Here is an 18749-nt window from a genome sequence, read left to right as displayed (position 1 = left end):
TAGCAAACCAAATACTGGCTTAAAGGCCTTTATACCAAAATAATGTACATAACTACATCGTTAAAATAATGCAAGATTTTTCTTTGCAAGATCAACAGTTTTATTTTAATTTAACTGCATTGTTGTCTAAAGTAAAATAAACCCTGTCCACTGTATCTTAGCCATTTCAGTACCTTGATGAAAGGCTTCTACACATAAGCGATATCTGGTCTGAATTATACATTCTCAGTAAAGTGTTGTAAAATGCTTAAAGATTTGAACTGAACCAGTTTAGTTTAAAAAAAAAAAAAAAAAAAAAAAAAAAAAACCACCCCAACAACAACAACTGAAAACCGGGTGCCGTTTTCTACTGATTTGTGTCAGGGCATGAAAAATTTACACTTACTCTTCCAGCTTCATCCAATGCTAGAATAGACACCTTTTCACCTCCACCCTCTCTGAGATTCTGGGGGTCGACCCTATGATCCAAGAAGCCTCCCGTAACAAGCACTTTCTTTAGGTTGAGCTGTCTAACAAATACAAGAACACACGACTTTTAGCTCTGCACAAATGTTGGAGGTTTAGATGACCTGTCATATTAAATCAACTCAGACTTCAGGTAATTTAATTATTCATGAAAATTAAAAATACATATTAAAAAATTATAAAGGAATACAAATAAAAATAAAAAAAAAAACAGAATTATTCAAAGTAAGCTGTTTATTTTGATTACTGGAAGACCTGTTTCAAGTGAAACGTATACAAAAAAATCAAGTGGTAGGACAATGATCTTGAATTTTATTGCGAAATTAAATCTTGCACATACATGCTGGCTGCTGCCCAGCAAAGCAGTCAAATTATGAAAACGTGAGGGTGATGAAAGAACTGGAAGTGTGCTTTCAAAACCAAATAAGCAAGCCTTATATAGTAAAGAACATTATTTGCAGTATTTCTAAAATTAATCACAGAATACACAGATTTAAATCGTAAGGAACATTTACCAGATGCAATATATTTATTTCCTCACAGATTAAAGAAAAAACTACTTTTTACATTTCTTCAATTTTTAAACTTACTTGGAAGCCAGTTTTTTACACTGATAATCTGTCAGCAGATAGACATCCCCTTTTTCAGTGACGCAAACTGTGGCACCGTTACTGGCAGCTGCCATGGAGATTGAAATATCTTTGTGATGCAACGCAGACACCTGTCGAGGAGCCGTCACACACCGTTCTCCATTGGGGTCCAGAAGGTAGCCTGCCAACCCAATTAAACCTAAATGTGAATGCTTGCCACACAATATTGTAAAACACGTTTTTACATGTTTGTTTGGGGAGCAGCTCAATAGTAATGAAATAGCCCATAATATGAAGCTACATGTACAGCCCAAAATGATTAATGATAGTTAATTATATATCCAATTCCAGCGGCAGCTTATCCCAGTGGGGTATAGGATGATCAAATCAGCCCATTAATTACTTGCAGTTTCACCTCAATGACTGACTGTTTAAACCTGCAGAGGATTATGTTAATATAATATATTTTCTGTGTCTCACCTAGCTGGCCCCCATTGAGTCCCACAGTATATACTGCTTCTTTTGTCCACAGAACGGTGTGGAACCTTCCTGCAGCCACACCAATAACAGTTCTTCCTTTCAGAGATTTGGACAGGACCTGCAATCGATTATTGGAAAAAAAAAAAAGTATTAAAAAAAGGGACAAGGGTCTACAAGATGGAATTTTGCTTAGAAGTCACTGCCAAATCATGAAATTTGGAAGATGTTTCACCTTTTCTAGAACTACCACTGCGTACATCTGCAGAAATAACTTGTTCCTTGCCATATTCTTATTTTATCCGCATCTGTATCAAATCCAGTGTAGGCCTACTTGTGAATTTTGTGCACATTTTACAGAGGTAATTTTTCTTCTACTTTGCATTCGTTTAATGCAAGTGACATTTAAAAATATATAACCTCATGGTAGTTCAATTTAGGTAAAACAACTTCAATAATAAATATTTAATTGTTGTCAGTCACTTGTAGGTTTTACTTGTGCTTTTAACACACAAATTGTCTTCAAGCCCTCGTACAGCACCCGTAATTGAAATTCACAACAAAAAATAAATAATTATTGATGTACTGACTGTGGTACATTTAATTGCCTAAACAGTCTTGGTCTTTTACTCTGTAACATTATTGCTCAAAACAACAAACTCACATACCTGTTTGGGAACATTACTGGTAGCTGGAGGTGGTGCAATGCCCAGCTGGTGAAAGGTATTTAGTCCAAAAGTGTAAACATATCCATCTTCTGTCAGCGCCACAGTGTGATCCTTGGCAGCAGCCACTTGGGAACAGTGATGGCTGATTAAACCTTCTACCACCCGTGGAACCTGTAAGGCACAGAATGCAAGGGAGGAAATTAATGAGAGAACAGTATATTTCAATGATTTAATAAATTCTATTCACCTTAGGCCAATACAAATATCACCATCTTAACTACAAAGTGTCCTTACAACATTCATGTGAGGAGATATAGGACAGAATACATGTTTTATACTAGACAATTTATAATACACAACCACCACCACCATAACAAAATAACCCAAACTGTAAATCATTGGAGTTATTTTATCCTGAGTCTCTTTATTAATCCAAGGATCTTTACTAACCCAAGGATAATAAGCTACCGTTTTTGTTTAAAAAAAAATAACACATCAGATTGCACATAAATCCTACAGAAAAACAGATCTTATTTGTGAGTAGAGATCTGTAACCAGCAAGTACCATGACACAGTAGGGGAAATATACTCCGATCCAATGCTACAGACCTACCAGATATGTCTGTTCATCTCCATGTCCCAGTCGTCCACCTTGGCCATGCCCACAGGTATAAACCTGACCTTTCTGAGAGAGAAACACGGAGTGGAATTTACACAGCACCACCTGCAGGGTTACACAAGAGAGAAGGGTGAGAGAATTAAGATACACAACTGAAGACCCTTGGATTAGGCTGGAGTACTTTAGTTCATTCTATATAGCAAGTACCAGTCAGTAGCAAACGTTATGCTTGTTTGCAATAAACAAACAAGCAAGCAAATATATCAAAATAGTGGTACCTGTTTGATATAAATTCCAGTTCTCGGGAAAAGATCCACCAGTTCTGGGTGGTGTTTGCTTTGTTGATTTCCATGGCCAAGAGTAAAATTAGTGTTATTGCCCCACGTATAAACTTCTGTCGGATCTGAAATGAGAATAAAACTGGGTAACTGTATGTAAAAATAATGTGCAAAAAATAATGTAATTGTATGTAAAAATAATGTGATATCCTGTAACAATTGTAAGTCGACCTGGATAAGGGTGTCTGCTAAGAAATAATAGTAACAAATAATAAATGCAGTGTCAGGGAATTCAAATAAGCTAAACTGTTGCATCAAAAGTAAAAAAAAAAAAATATATATATATATATGCAGTTCACCCATTTCTAAAAGTTGACTTGGCAGCAACATTTATGGCCTCATAAATTTTAACTTTTATACCACTGACAGGGAGGACCGTGCCGCTGGTTATAGCATGGACGTGTGCAGCTGGGACACGTAACAAGACACACCCAATGCTGTGTCTGACCCATTATTCAGTGATGACCCACACACATAGCAGTTGCCCCTGTTACAACCATATTAACTAAAAGTGTTCTACATGAATAAATAATAATAAAAAAACGATCACATTTGTCTAAACCCTTAAGATAATCTATAAAACAGCAAACACTCATGCTAAATTTAGAAATACTAATAAACATTTATTAATTAAAAGGCCATGAGAAATCTGGCCCATTGTTATTATAGACAAAGAAACCAAAGATACATTGCTCCTGGGGAAACACATTTCATTCAGTTTATCATCATTTACTGAATTAAAATCTATTACCAGTACATAAGCATATATAAAATTACAAAAATACATATATACAAAATGTATTTGTTTTTATATCCCTGTTAAACACAAGGTTTGATTTAAACTTACCAGTATTTCTGAAAACTACATGTGATGGCCTATCTTTCATCGTCAAGTCAAGAACTGAAAGCCCCTCTTTATCCTGAGCAACAAGACTGCTGCCATGCTAAAATGAAAAACATAATAATTAACTTAAATTACTGTATTTTCCTAATTAGAAAAGAAAACTCACGTTTGTTTGCAACATTTACTTTTATACAAATTTACAACTTTAAATGAAAGGCAGAAAGGTCTCTAGGCAAATTTACAGGGTGAAATCAAATCAATCAAACTAGTTTCAATGGCATATACTGATAAAAGACTAAATACAGGCCTACTCTAGATTGCAATAGCCTCCAACGTTTTGAGTTTATGGGTCTTATTCCCAAACATTTAAGGACTTTTTGCAGTTAATTCCTGAAACTTTTGTATTATTATTAATTATTTTAGAGAATTGTTTTCTCAAATTTCAACCTAAGAATAAACATTCTTCAAAAAAGTCCACAAAGTAATTGTCGCTAACAAAATAAATTCAATAAATCTAACCTGTTTTGCACTTCCATTAGCTACATAGGCCTTACATGCGCAGTTTTTAAAAGAACCACGTTATAGCAAATATGTAAATATCACACATTTCCTTGTAAAATCAGTGCACCATGTTTAATACCCCCCCCCCCAACCAGCAATAGGCAAAAAGACCTAAATGAAAGACAGACAGACAGCTATATAGATATCTGGATGCAGTTGCCTCCTTAGAATGACTACCATGCATATAAAAACACTTATGACTAACCAATTAAACAAACAAACAAAAAAAATAACATAATAATAAGATGGTACCAACATCTTGTGTGGCTCAGACTAATATGAGCTTCATTAACTTTTTATTACTTTGTTTTTACTGTTCCCTTACCTTTCTTGTGGTGTTTACAGTCATTCCCTCAATCTGGTGTTTTGGTCTGATTTCTGAAAACCGTCAAGGTGCTTTGACTTTGCTCTGCTACTTACTCCTTAGTGTATAGTTTTGTGAATAGGGATCTATGTTTCCTAGATCTCTTTACCTTCACAAGGGACACGAGGCAGTCGATGTGTCCGTAGAACACACTCCTGTGCATGGCGGTCCATCCGGATTCCTTGTCCTTCACCAGCACATCAGCTCCCTTCACGTCCAGCAGCCAGTCGAGCACCCCTCTCTTCCCAAGCGAGGCAGCAAAGTGAAGTGCAGTCCTGCCGAAGCTGTCCTTCAGAGTGGCCACATTGTGGCAGTGGGTAGATAGGAAGGCCTTGACTTGGCCTTCCTTGCCCTTGGTCAGTGCAGAGATGACATCCAGAGCATGCTGGAGTGAGCGACACTTTGGGGTGCAGTCAGGAGAGACCACCACATTCATTCTGGAGTCTTAAATACAACCCCCTTCTTACAAGAAAACAAACACCCTGGCAATTCAGGTTTTATTCTTAAATTATTATATGCTATTTAAAGGTGGAAATAATAATAATAATAATAATAATAATAATAATAATACTACCTGGGAGCTAGAATTGTGCTTGTGTTAAAATCCACGGCACCCTAGCAACCCATTATCCTTTTTCAAATTATATCAATCAACCATGATAACTGTACCTTACGCAAATTGCATCTGAAGAAAGTCAAATTTGACACCTTACACGCATTAACCAATATATAAATAAATAGATATCTGTTATTTATATATAAATATGTATTACAATCTAGGAAAATATTTTATAGATTTTATTTTTTTATTTTTTATTTTTTTACTAAAAAACACACACACACAACTTTGGCACCTTCAATAAATCCTTTCCACAGTTCCCAACCACCAAAAGGGGAAAGCCCCCTTCTTTCCCCCCCAAACACTCAACTTCTTTTAAGCCTCCATAATTGTAGGTGAAACCTATGAAAAAACAAAAGAAGAAAAATAAATCAATCCAAAGGCAGTGGCTATGGTCAGCAGTGTGGAGTAGTGGTTAGGGCTCTGGACTCTTGATCGGAGGGTTGTGGGTTCAATCCCCAGTGGGGGACACTGCTGTTGTACCCTTGAGCAAGGTACTTTACCTAGACTGCTCCAGTAAAAACCCAACTGTATAAATGGGTAATTGTATGTAAAATAATGTGATATCTGTATAATGTGAAATAATGTATAATATGATATCTTGTAACAATTGTAAGTCGCCCTGGATAAGGGCGTCTGCTAAGAAATAAATAATAATAATAATAATAATATGTTACACAGCTGTACCAACCCATGACTACAGCAACAGCCTTAACATTACATAGTTTAGAACTTGGAAGTGATGCCTAAACTCAAATACAGAATCAAAAGGATGTCAATTTACAAGTGCTGGCTCAAATACTTGAATATTCAAACAAACACTGTCCCTTTTATTAATACAGTAGGTCATCTGACATGGTACCTGATACTTATTTTTTATTTTTTAACTCTGGACAGATTTGTTTACAAGAAACAGTCTGACAATTCTGAAAGAATATTTAAACCCATGTTCGTCCCAGCACTAACTTTTACCAAATCCCTGGATTTAACTTAACCCGCCCCTTCAGTGACAGGTCAATCTCAGAACAAGACTACACTGAGAGCACAGAAAAACCACAGCATGGATCATTAAGAAAAAAAAGAGTTCAATTTCTACACCTTGTTAATGATGGAACATGCTATCCACCACCAGCTCACAATCCATAGTAATGTTACAGTTTATTGCACTACAGAAACTGAATCTATTTTGTCTAGAACAAAGAAGGATTATGGGGGAGCTTGATTGAAGTCTTTAAAATCTTCAAGTTGTGCACTGCACAGAAACCAGGACCAGAGGATACAGTTGAAAATTAAATGGAAACAGGGGCATGGATCTCATTTGTTATTCTTTTATGTTCTTAGCAGAAAAAAAAAATACAAATCAGATGAAGCAAGGTCATTCCCAAACTGCTAACTGCTGGAAGTGTATTTGGGTTCATTAAATATCCTTGAAAATAATGCAGCTACAATAGGAAACTAGGTTAAAAATCGCCTGTTTGCAGACCTTGATTCCCGATAGTCTTGCACTTTCATGGCCATTTCACCTGGACGGTGAAATTGTCCCCAACCCTTCAGGGCCGTTTTTCCTGTTGATAGCTAGTCAGTTATTTCCCCTAATGACTAACATGCTTTACAGCCAGTACGCTGCTTTGGTTATTTGACTAGAGCCCCTTTCACACGGGCATGCTGTACCCAGGTCAGAACCTACCTGGGTCAGGTACGCAACTTCACACTGCATTTGATAAAGCACCTGGGTGACAGGCGCATGTGCACAATATGTGTATCAATGCCCCGGAAGCAGCTTGTTACTGAAGCTTCCATCCAAGCTTCTCTGGATTGAACCGTCAGCCCAAATGTTGATTAAAGCAAATGTTCCAATCAACAAAAATATGGCTAAACAGAAATGTTCCTTGTGGAAGTGAAACCTTCACGCAGGCGTGGCTGTTTGTTATTGCGTCGGCTCACGAACGTCCGTCAAGCGTTTTGTCTCGCTCAACCCAGGTCAGAGAGTGTCAACCCACATCCTGAGATGGGTCGCTGGGACCCAGGTTTACCCGGATTGTGACCCAGTTAGCCAGGGCCCGGGTGCGGACACGGGTAGGTGTGCCAATGTGAAAGGGGCTTAGGAAGTACAAGTGTAACAAATGTTCTTGAACAGAAGGCAAGCAAACTTACTTTTACTTAGGTCCCTGCCTTCCTGCCCCTAAAGTGAACTTTGGGCCAGTCGCTAACTAACATAGGGGGTGGGGCTCGACCAACAGTCTTCTAGTAAAAAATGCAGATATATTGCACAACATCCCATCTGTTTGTGTAAAGTATGTCTATCACCAACGTCTGGTAACGCCAAATTAAATGCCTAATTTGTTTTTGTTAGTTTTTATATATATATATATATATATATATATATATATATATATATATATATATATATATATATATATATATATATATACATATATATATATACATATACATATACATATATATATAAAAAAACTAACAAAAACAAATTAGGCATTTAATTTAGATAGATAGATAGAACTTTAAATGACGTTTACCTCCCCCTCTCTCTGAAATCAACAAGACCCGACCTAATGCTTCGCACCTTCAGCTATGGGTTAAACTGACAGTACACCTGGCCTGTGTTGCTGATGTATAAAACCCTACCAATCTAGTAATCTAGTACATTATTTAAAAAAAAAAAAAAACACTGGTAGTTTACTGGTTTTTCAACTGGTCATGCAGATTCAAGAGCCTAACACTGATGGTTGAATATATGGTTATTCGGGTTCAGAAAAAGTAGATTTTGAAGTTTCCTGTAAAATTATAAAGTGGAGTGATTGTTGTCACAGTAATTACTGTAAACCCGTGAACTTGCCTAAATAACCTTGCTGCACATATAGTAACTAAGAACACACTATTTGTTTCTATATCCCCCATTTTTGCTGGAATTTACAATAGTTATTATTAATAATTAATACTTTCAGCAGACGCTTTTATCCAAAGCAACTTCCCGAGACTAGGGGGTGAACTATGCATCACAACTGCTGCTGCACAGTCTCTTACAATAGGACCTCGGTTTTACGTCTCATCCGAAGGACGGTGCAAGGATAATGTCTGATCGCTTACACTTATTTACAGAATAACACATCGGTTCTTGTATGTGTAACGATTTGCTGCAATGCAATGCAACTCACAAAAATCTGCTGCACTGACCGTCTCCTACTAGCCGTGTCAGCCAACACGACAGTCAGACATTAACTGCGATGTTACTGGACAACTTGTCAACTATTTGCAGTATACATTTTAAAACAATCGCGGGAAAAAAAACTGCGGCATAATAAAAATATTACTTCGATCCAGTACCTCTGATTACTGACACATCACCATAATACATACTGCTGCACATACGCTGGGTAAATTCACAGATTCACGTTAGTCTTTTGCAACCTCCTTACCTGTCGCTAGTTGAAGTTGTAAACAGTATGTTTACAGAACTCGAGGGTGTTGTTCCATACACTCATTGTCAATTAAATAGTTTAAACAGCTGAAATTTGAAGACTGTGGCTGGAGTTGGTCTTATAGTAAGCACCTCTTAACGGAAGAGGCCGCGTAACATGCAGAAACCTGAGTGGTGGAGATTTCTTGCATGCAGTTCTCCCATTGGATAGACTGTGTGCGTAGATGTCGCCTATCCTCAAGTACGTTCTATGTATTGACCTATTTTGGATGACATGGGTTTTCAATACTAAAGTAAAAAAAAAAAAAAAAAAAAGAAAACATGCACTTGTGTAAATTGAACTCGATTTCCACATATACTTCAACTTCACTTGTATAAAGTGATGTGGGAATGCATTGTGTTTGAACTCGGTTGTACTTTATCATTATTTTACAATGTTTTAAATGTTAGATTTCCTCCCAAGGCCAGAGGTGGTGCAAGGAGTCATTCTTCAGCTGTGTTCATTGTGTTCAGTGTGTGTGTGTGTGTGTGTGTCTATATATATATATATATATATATATATATATATATATATATATATATATTAGATAGATAGATAATAAAGAAATAAAACATAACACCACAAAAAATGGACATATCTGACCAAAACATTTCACATCTACAAAAAGGTGCCAGCCATTAAAAAAAATATGATATCTACCCAAAGGGCCAAATTACAAAATAAAAATGTAAATTATATTTTTAAAAAAGAAAAAGAAAAAAAAGCATTTCAATCAAAAATGAATTAAATGTAACATTTATCAACAAATGTCATATATAACAAAGTTTTAATATTGTAGCATTTTAGCTAAACGGATGTGCAGGACTCAGAAAGGGGGGGGGGGATCTGGCCGGTTATGTTAAAGTCCCGGGCAATGGCGAGGCTGGTTCTCTAGCCCCGTCCGCCAAGTTATCAGTGACCTGATCGACCACTTCCCCAACTCGTACCAGGACCCGGCAGAGCCCTATCTAGGCGCTGCCCAGCTTGGAACAGTGGCCTCGCTTTCGTTGAGTGCCGTAAACCCACACTTGCTCCTCGGTAGTGCTGTCCCCACACCCAAGTGTCATAATGCCGCCTTTGGTGGCCGCCTGCAGGCTGCCGCAGGAATAGTAGCGTAGCTTGCGGATCCCGAACCAGCAGAAGAACCCCTCCAGCAGCGCTGCCACAATTCTCTACCTCCTGATCTGGTTGCGCATTGTCCATTGCCACCAGTATGAAGTGATTCCCCTGGCCCCATCCCGCCAGTAAAACGCAACCCGAACCAGGGTGTCATGACGAACCTGCAGCACAGCTGCTTTCAGAGATACCTGTGGTATCCAATGGTAAAAAAGAGCAGACTAGTAAAACCTTATTTTGTTTTGATTCTTCTGTATAGATCAAACCATTCTTATAAACTGAACACAGAGGGTTCTCTATAATGGCTTCGATATTTAACAAAATGTTTCCACATTCAATACAGTACAAGATTAATTTACACGACTAATGTGGAGTGTGCCAGCAGTCAAATTAGCTGATATTCTGCATAATTGACTCACATACCCTAACAAGGATGCATTGCAAGAGTGAAAACTACTGCAAGTGCATGCAAGATTCAGCATTTGTTTATCTTTGTAGTTATGCTGGTCATACTTACATTTTTTTTTAAGCCAAGTTAATATAGATAGATAGATAGATAGATAGATAGATAGATAGATAGATAGATGGGCTTCAGTGAGTTACAGGAAAATAATTACATCTAGGGTTTCTGTGACGTCATAAATTACGAGACCAGAACCTGTATTTTTTAGAATACATGGATACCCTTGCTTTACATCTTTTCTTTTCTTTTCTTTTTTTTTTAACATATTCTCATTTTGTTGATTACTGAACATTTCTGTACTGTGGGTGTTGTCCAGTGACTGAAAACGAGACATTTTCTGTTTGAATTGAAAGTATTGGCTTTGAGGAGTCGAATGGGTCAAAGTTCAAGAATATTTTACTCTAGAGGATTTATCACTTTTTGACGTCACTACTGTGGTATTATGCTCAGGATAATCAATGTATTATATATATATATATATATATATATATATATATATATATATATATATATACACAGCAGTTTTCCTTTTTTTAATTGACTTTTTAATTTTATACAAATACAAGAATATTCTAAATTCAAGCAATTGTTGTGTACACGCTTAAATGGAATGCATTTAAATGTAAAGCTATACTAGGATTTTATATACCAACTATGATCTATCCAAGACTGCATGTGTTCTAATTGCACATTTTTGCTGGTCATCAGTTAACCAGCAGGGGGTAGTAGGGGGTAGTGTTTTGTGTTACAGTGAATATTACTACTCCACACTGCTTTAGCTTTTATGAACGTCATAACCCTAGATCTTACTGTGCCATTCTTGGCATTCTTTCTGAGGGGAATCTGCCAGTATCTACAAAGACTGTGGACCATACATTTAAATCCCTGGTAATTAATTCTTCAACTGCTGTTATGCTTTCTGATGTCTCGAGCGCATCAGTAGATGAGCTGGTTAATACCTACAACACCACCTTGACTGGTATCTTAGATACTGTAGCGCCAATCAAAACTCGGAGAGTGTCTTTTAAAAAAAGCTCACCATGGTTCAATGATACAACTCATAAGATGAAATATGAGGGTCATAAAGTAAAATGGAGTGACATCAGAAATGAGATTCTTTCTTTAAGGAGGACTCCAGCACAATTTTACCAACTACACCTATTAAGGCTACTATGGGGGCTTTTTCTTTGATGACCTTACAGGAACTGACAAGATAGTTCGACATATAAGAGCTAGTACATGCTCTCTTGATCCTGTTCCTACAAAACAATTAAAAGATGTTCTTGGTGTTATTAATATCCACAGTTTAAAAATTATAAATGGTTCACTTTCCTCCGGTATAGCTCCCTCAGCACATAAAGTAGCTGTGGTAAAGCCTATGCTTAAGAAACAATTTGGATCTTAAAGTCCTCAATAACTATATGCCAACCTCCAACCTACCATTCTTAGATAAGTTTCTAGAGAGAGTTGTTGCAATTCAATTACAAAATGTTCTAACTCTTAATGGTATATTTGAGAAGTTTCAGTCTGGTTTTCGTGCTGCACATAGCACCGAAATGGCTTCCCATCAGTATTAATTCTTCTTGATCCAAGTGCTGCCTTTAATACTGTAGACCATTCAATCCTACTGAATCATCTTGAAAGCACAGTGGGACTGTCTGGCCTTGTCCTGGTTGAAATCTTATCTTTCTGTTAGGTTTCAGTTCGTCTCTATTTGGAAGGTATTGCCAGGGAAGCTGGGACCATTACAGTTTTCAAGACTAAAAACACACTTTTATAAAATGGCTTTCTTATCTTACTGGGTTTTAATGTAATGAAATGTAATGTGTTTTTGTGTTATGTGTGCTTTTGTGTTATGCTATAGGAGGTAACCTGGAGCTAAAATGTAGCGCCATAGTGCCAAATTTGCACCCCTGAATTTACTATCAGGGAAATATTGGTGGTTGGTGAATTAATTAATAAATTGCCATCACAAAAAAATGATGGTGATATTTGACCTTTGTGTAATGTCCAGTTGCAGATTGGATTGTTGGATTGTAGAATGCAGATGGAACCAGCAACACCCGCAGTGTGATATTGGAACAACATAAGATTGAATTTACAGACTGGTTTTGTGATGCAGATAAGATTGTAGAAGAGAAGAGTGATACTGGTACAGAAACTAATGTACAGATATGATGAAGGTCTGAAAAGCTCATTCAAAAAGTAGCCTGACTGCATGAAATTCACCTTAAGAATATCTGTATTTCCATTCCCGTTTCTGTCCACCTCGTCCACCCACACTGTACTATGCCCAGCCTAGAAAATGTCTGTTTTTTTCTGTTAGCTTTGAGACAATAACACCCATTTAAATCCTTTGATATTTCCCAACAGTGAGATCTGGAACTGTTCAAATATAAAGTTGAAGTAAGAGTAGTTACACTTTTAATGGTTATTCAGTTTTGAATATAGAAAAGTTTGTACATTTTGTTTAATCAATATAAATAGTATATTTCATTCACCCACAAGTAAATGCAGTTTTTAATTTAATTAAAAGATGTTAAGAAAAAAAAAAATCTACTCTCAGGATTAAAAAATAAATAAAAGACCCTCCTATTTACAGATCTTTTTTTTGTACTTTGACTTAGAAAGTGCAGCTTTGTACTTCATCACTTCCTGTGCTGTAGGTTAGCTTCATTCCCATGCTCTTCGCACTCTCTCCCGTGGTCCCAGTTGCACATGCTTAGTGTTGTATCTGAAACACTCATTAAAAAACAAACAAACAAACAAAAAAACTCTTTTAAGTTAATATTGTACACTAGGGGAGCTGTTTTATGTTTTTATATATACTGTAGCACAAGATACACATGATTTATTAACTGGAAAACACTGTACAAAAATGCTTTATCTGCCATACAGTGCGGGTAATATATACATATTATTTTTTGTTTGTTCGTACGTCATTTCACAGTAAACATAATTTGCCTTTTTTATACCAAAACTTTGTGATTTGTTCAGCATAAGTTCAGCTTTTGAAAATAAGTCCCTGAGGACCCAACGGAAACCTCTTCAGGAAATGAATTACTAGGCTGATTGAATCATGCAGTGTAAACAACATGTTTACTGCCATAAATGTTTGAGCAGTCTGGGTTTTTCCGTCTAAATCTTCACTGTAGGTTCACTGCAATTTATGACCAGCAGATGCTCAAGCATGAACTTTATTTTATACCCTTAAAAATATTTGGTTACAGGACTAATTTGCTTTAGCAGAAGAATAAAGAATGTGGCTTTGGTTAAATCTACAAAACATCAGTATTTAGAAGTTTAGATGGTTTGTGTGAATTTATTAGCATTTTTTGATTTTGAGAAAATTATAATACAAATAAAAATCAATTAAAAGGTTTCTGGTATTGCCATGGGACACTACTTTTTTTCGTGTTTTTTTTTTTTAAGAAAGATTTACAGATCATTGATAATTTGCAAATTATGCAGAGCAAAGGGACTTGAAAAGTGCTCCGTATAATCGTTTCAAAGCAAATTGAGAATTTGACTCACGTATCTATGGTTCTGACCCAACTTGTTTTAGAATAATTAAACATTTGGTTTTACAGTGTGTTTATATGACTAGAACTGTTAATGAAACAGTTCTAGGCTATTGTTTAAAAAAAAAAAAAATCAACATTATTCTAGTACAGAAGTAACCAATTATATATAATGATAACCCAGATTCCCTTTATTAAATGTAAATACTCTACTGATATCAACAGCATGCTATCCCACAGTACTTTCATCAATGTTGTGCCTTTGTCAGATTGAATGGGGAAATGTCAATATTTCTCAGTTATAAAATGTCACTACATCGTATCCTTAAGCAATGTTTTTTAGTAGATAGATCAGTTTCTTTTTTTTTGTACTGCCCCCTTCTGAATGGATCTTTATTGCAGTTACTGTCTTCTGCAGTCTTTTTGTAATTACTTTTTGATGTTTTGTGTGTTAAGGTGTTTTGAGCTGTGTTCAGGACTGTTTGTCTGTTATTGTAGCATGCCACAGACATACAGTATATAACCAAGGCTAGTTTCTTTATGAAAGTAAGAACCCACCATCGAATGAAAAGACAGGAAGTATCATGTTTATTTTTGTATTTCTGGCACCAGGTGGATAAAGACACTTTGGCTGATATATGCAGGGCTTCATATTTCTATGGCTGGTAACTACAGTTCAAAGCACAGACAATATCAAAGAGTTTACAAAATAGTTTTTGAGGAGGAGAATTCGAGTCATATGTATTTACACTACAGAGGGTAAAAATGCAATACTTATATGTAGTAATAATAAAATGGTCCCTGCATACACACCACTATAGTAAATAATAATAATAATAATAATAATAATAATAATAATAATAATAATAATAATAATAATAATCATCATCATCATCATCTTTATTTTTATATAGCACCTTTCATAGTGGTAGGCTGTGAACTGTGCATTATATGCAAAGTCACTTACAATAGGACATTGATTTAACATCTCATCCGCAGGATGGAACACAAGGAGGTTTAGTGACTTGCTCAGGGTCACAGTGGCAGACGTGGGATTTGACCCCTTAAATACAACACCAATCACTTAGCACACCCTAATCATAGTTCCGTCTCTATCCGTAACCTTCCTTTTTAAGTTGTGACTCGCAAAACTAAGGTAATTACACATCTATGCATAGCAAACACAACTGCAAGTGCTTGCTTGTAATTTGCACAGCAGTGGTGCAAATAGCCTTTTCGATCAATTGGAATCACAAGTAAGTACTACAACAGTAGGTACCTTTAAAAGATTCAGAACTTTTTTTTTTTTCCTACGGTTCTGTAACAAACCATTTGATATAAAGTTACAGTTACAACAAGGACATCCTTTGGTATAGTCTATGGATAGAATTCTGAAAAATAAAAGTATTGGCGAAATTCTCGAAAATTATTTGATTTACAAAGCGTTTTTGTACATCCCTCTTTACGGAGAAGTGGTATTTCCCAGAAGTGATTTTTAGTGGGACTCGCGCGGTAGGCAGATTCATTTTCAACTTAACTGAGGAGGGAGGGACATTGCGGAAAAAAGGAGTTCTATGGAAAACGTAAAACAGCACGCTTTATGAAGTTAACTTTACTAAAACATATGCTCATCTAATCACGTTTTGTCATACATGGCTAAACACTAGTAGCGTTGAAATCTGGTGTTTTATTTTATTTTTATTTTTTTGTGTGAAGAGTTTCAGAGATCTCTTTTTCCTGAAAGTATTACGGTGGGAAGCTATAGGACCCGAGATCAAAGAAGCCTTGTATTACAAGTTGTAACTGGAGAACGCCAGAGAAAGCCACCCAACTCAGACAGCGTCCTGAGAGAAACACTGCAGAAAGAGAGAGAGAGAGAGAGCATTTGGATCAGACACATATTTGTAAGAGTGTTTATTTCTTTAAACGACTTTTAATTGTTTATATGACCGAGATGCATATGTGTTTTAATTGTACGTCTTGGGGATGAGTTGGAAAAGAAGAAAGTTTTTTATGGCACATTTGAGAAGTCGGATAATTTGATCACGTTGAAAGAGTACTTTATTTTATATGTGCATTTAGATAGAACAGAAGAAAAACATACGACTCTACGTTATTATTTCAAGACATTTCTTAGTTCTTGTACAATCTGATTTGGGAAAGGAAGCGTTCTGACCCATATTATTCCCTTTGATCTAGCTGTATGATCTAAAAAAAAAAAAAAAAAGAAAAAAAAAGAGAACTTTCTCGGATCTCTCTTGTAAAACAACGAGGTTGTGTGAAGCAACTAAAGAAAATGTTAGTTGCCGATCCTTTATTTTATATTAAAACCAGGCCGTCATCCCAGAAGAAACTAAATCATTTACAAGCTGGTTTAGTTATTTTTCTCCATGCTGTGGTTTTGGTGTCCGCTCAGGCAACAACCTGCCCGCAAAACTGCGAGTGTTCTGGCCTTGGCAGAACTGTAACTGTAATCTGCGGCAACAAGGGCTTGAATGCTATTCCCCAACCCTTGCCTTTAAATGTCAAGACTCTTGTTATAACGGGGAATGACATCCCACACCTCAAACAGGATGCTTTCCCACAGTCACTGGACCAGCTAACTAACCTGAACCTAAGTTTAAATAAGATCGAGGTCATCGACCCGTTTGTCTTCGTCAAAATGCCAAGCCTGAAAGAACTTGATTTGAGCAATAACAGGATTTTCAAGTTCAATCCCGAAGCTTTCAGTACCAACAACGTATTGCACACATTAGATCTTGGCAGCACCCTGTTCAATAACTCCTTCATAGAGGAAATATCAGCTTTGGTTCAGAATGAGACTTTAGTAAACTTGGTGACATTGAAATTATCAGGTAATGATGTGCTGTACCTCCCCGAGGAGATGTTTGCAAGCTTACCAAACCTGAAGACACTTGACTTGAGAAACAATTCCATCGTTAACCTGAAAAACGGGACTTTTAAAAATCTAAGACTTGAGAGTTTGGACATGAGAGAGAACTCCCTGAAAGAACTCTCAAACGCCACCCTGGATGACTTTGACCTCCAACCAGGCATCTCCATCCAGCTGGCGGATAATGCTTGGGTTTGTGATTGTAATATTGAGGATCTGCTTCTTTGGCTTGGGAGATCAGACGCTGTGTTGGACAAAGGGAATCTGTCCTGCGCTCTCCCAGACAGCTTGAGGGACACTCGGCTCCTTGAAGTGAACGTCTCGGAGCTGCACTGCTCTTACTCTGAAGACATGAAAAGCATTTTGCAAACTTCTTATGTCTTTCTGGGAATCGTGCTGGCGCTGATCGGAGTGATTTTCCTCCTGGTTTTGTACCTGAATAGAAAGGGAATAAAGAAGTGGATTTATAATATCCGAGATGCGTGCCGAGATCACATGGACGGGTACCATTACAGATATGAAATTAGCACAGACCCGCGGTTAACCAACCTCAGTTTGAATTCTGAAGTTTGAAACTAATTCTAATAGACGGCAAACCTTTGGGTGTATTATTTGAGGGCACGTGGACTTATTGTAGCTATGCATGAAATCCTGTCGCTAAAAATAGGCTTAAGTCAGTGCTTGCCCTTTTCCATAGAAACCAGACTTTGTAACAGTAAGAAGCTGATTAATTCTTGCTTGGAATTTGGCACCCCGCGCCCCTGTGATGTGATGCTGACTGATGTGTTTTGTCGTTCTTTTTGATGTTGTGCAGTGCTGCATGGTGAGAGACTTACAATACTGTGTGGGCCTTAGCAAGGATATTCAACTGTAGTCTATTTTGAAGATGCATTTTTTTCCTACAACACTATTGCAAAGACTGTACAGATTTTCATACTACTTCTAAGTATAGTATTAATATGTCAATACATACAGTAAGCCTATTTATGCTGTGTAAAGTATAGCACATTTACAGTTTATACATAGCCTGCATATTATTATTCCCTTTGCAAAGTTGAATGTTTATTTGTTATCTTTAATGTTGTTGTGAAAGGATAATGCTGTTTATAAAGTACAGTGCATGTCATAACCTTTGGGTTTTGTTCTAAAACTTGCTGAAATTGTTTCAAGTTTGGGGGTTTGCAACCTTAAAACAAACTCAGACTTTTAAAGAGCTTACAGTTAAAAGGACTGTTGTAGCAAAGAGTAGAAAATGTTTTCGTATTTCATCAAAATAAACTGTACAAAATACTGGGAAGAAACGTGTGTGTTGGGATTATCTGTTTTTGCTTTACAGTCTTGCTTTTCCTCTGAAACTAAAACTGTAAAATATAATGAAATAAATTTAAACAGTAGTACTGTATGTGGCTCCAAGCATACACAAAAGTGGGTTACAAGACTTCACCATTGCTACTTTTACACACACGTAGAATCAAAACATAGGCTACAAGGTGTAGTAATTATGGGTGGGTGGGTTACTCGAGTACTCGAAATAATTATAATTACTCGAGCACTAATGTGTTACTCGAGTACTCAGACATTTAAATAATATCTCTTCATGATTGTAAGTTCAATATATCGTAGCGACCCGGTCAGTTCAAGTTGGTAGACTTTTGTTTCATCCGGTCCTGCGCATTCACATTATCTGTATTGTTCTGGGGTGGGACCATACCACTAGTTTCGGTAGTGTGGG

General features: G+C 36.7%; 2 protein-coding genes across 3 annotated transcripts in view; one reads left to right on the top strand and one right to left on the bottom strand.

Moving 5' to 3' along the window:
• The window catches only part of ibtk (inhibitor of Bruton agammaglobulinemia tyrosine kinase), a 35503-nt gene extending 26301 nt beyond the window's left edge, over positions 1 to 9202 (bottom strand). Inside the window, exons 1-9 of one of the 2 annotated variants that reach the window (XR_004544514.3) lie at positions 8983 to 9202; positions 5036 to 5887; positions 4005 to 4101; positions 3098 to 3222; positions 2814 to 2924; positions 2201 to 2371; positions 1536 to 1653; positions 1056 to 1236; positions 386 to 509 (exon numbers count right to left, since the gene is read on the bottom strand). Coding sequence is in view for 1 of the 2 variants with exons in the window: in XM_034004540.3 (XP_033860431.2) it covers positions 386 to 509; positions 1056 to 1236; positions 1536 to 1653; positions 2201 to 2371; positions 2814 to 2924; positions 3098 to 3222; positions 4005 to 4101; positions 5036 to 5362 (1254 nt within the window). In the remaining variant the exon portion in view is untranslated. The remainder of the gene's footprint in view (positions 1 to 385; positions 510 to 1055; positions 1237 to 1535; positions 1654 to 2200; positions 2372 to 2813; positions 2925 to 3097; positions 3223 to 4004; positions 4102 to 5035; positions 5888 to 8982) is intronic. The other variant, XM_034004540.3, reaches the window with a different exon arrangement.
• Positions 9203 to 15448: 6246 nt separating this feature from the next.
• Positions 15449 to 18318, top strand: tpbgb (trophoblast glycoprotein b). Its single transcript, XM_034004054.3, has one exon. The coding sequence runs from the start codon at positions 16421 to 16423 to the stop codon at positions 17588 to 17590; it is 1170 nt and encodes a 389-aa protein (XP_033859945.2). The 5' UTR covers positions 15449 to 16420; the 3' UTR covers positions 17591 to 18318.
• The last annotated feature ends 431 nt before the right edge of the window (positions 18319 to 18749 follow it).

The sequence above is a fragment of the Acipenser ruthenus genome, chromosome 5 (genome assembly GCF_902713425.1).
Source record: "Acipenser ruthenus chromosome 5, fAciRut3.2 maternal haplotype, whole genome shotgun sequence".
Classification (NCBI taxonomy): Eukaryota; Metazoa; Chordata; class Actinopteri; order Acipenseriformes; family Acipenseridae; genus Acipenser; species Acipenser ruthenus.
Note: the sequence above shows the minus strand (reverse complement) of the source record. Positions and strands in the feature narration are given on the sequence as shown.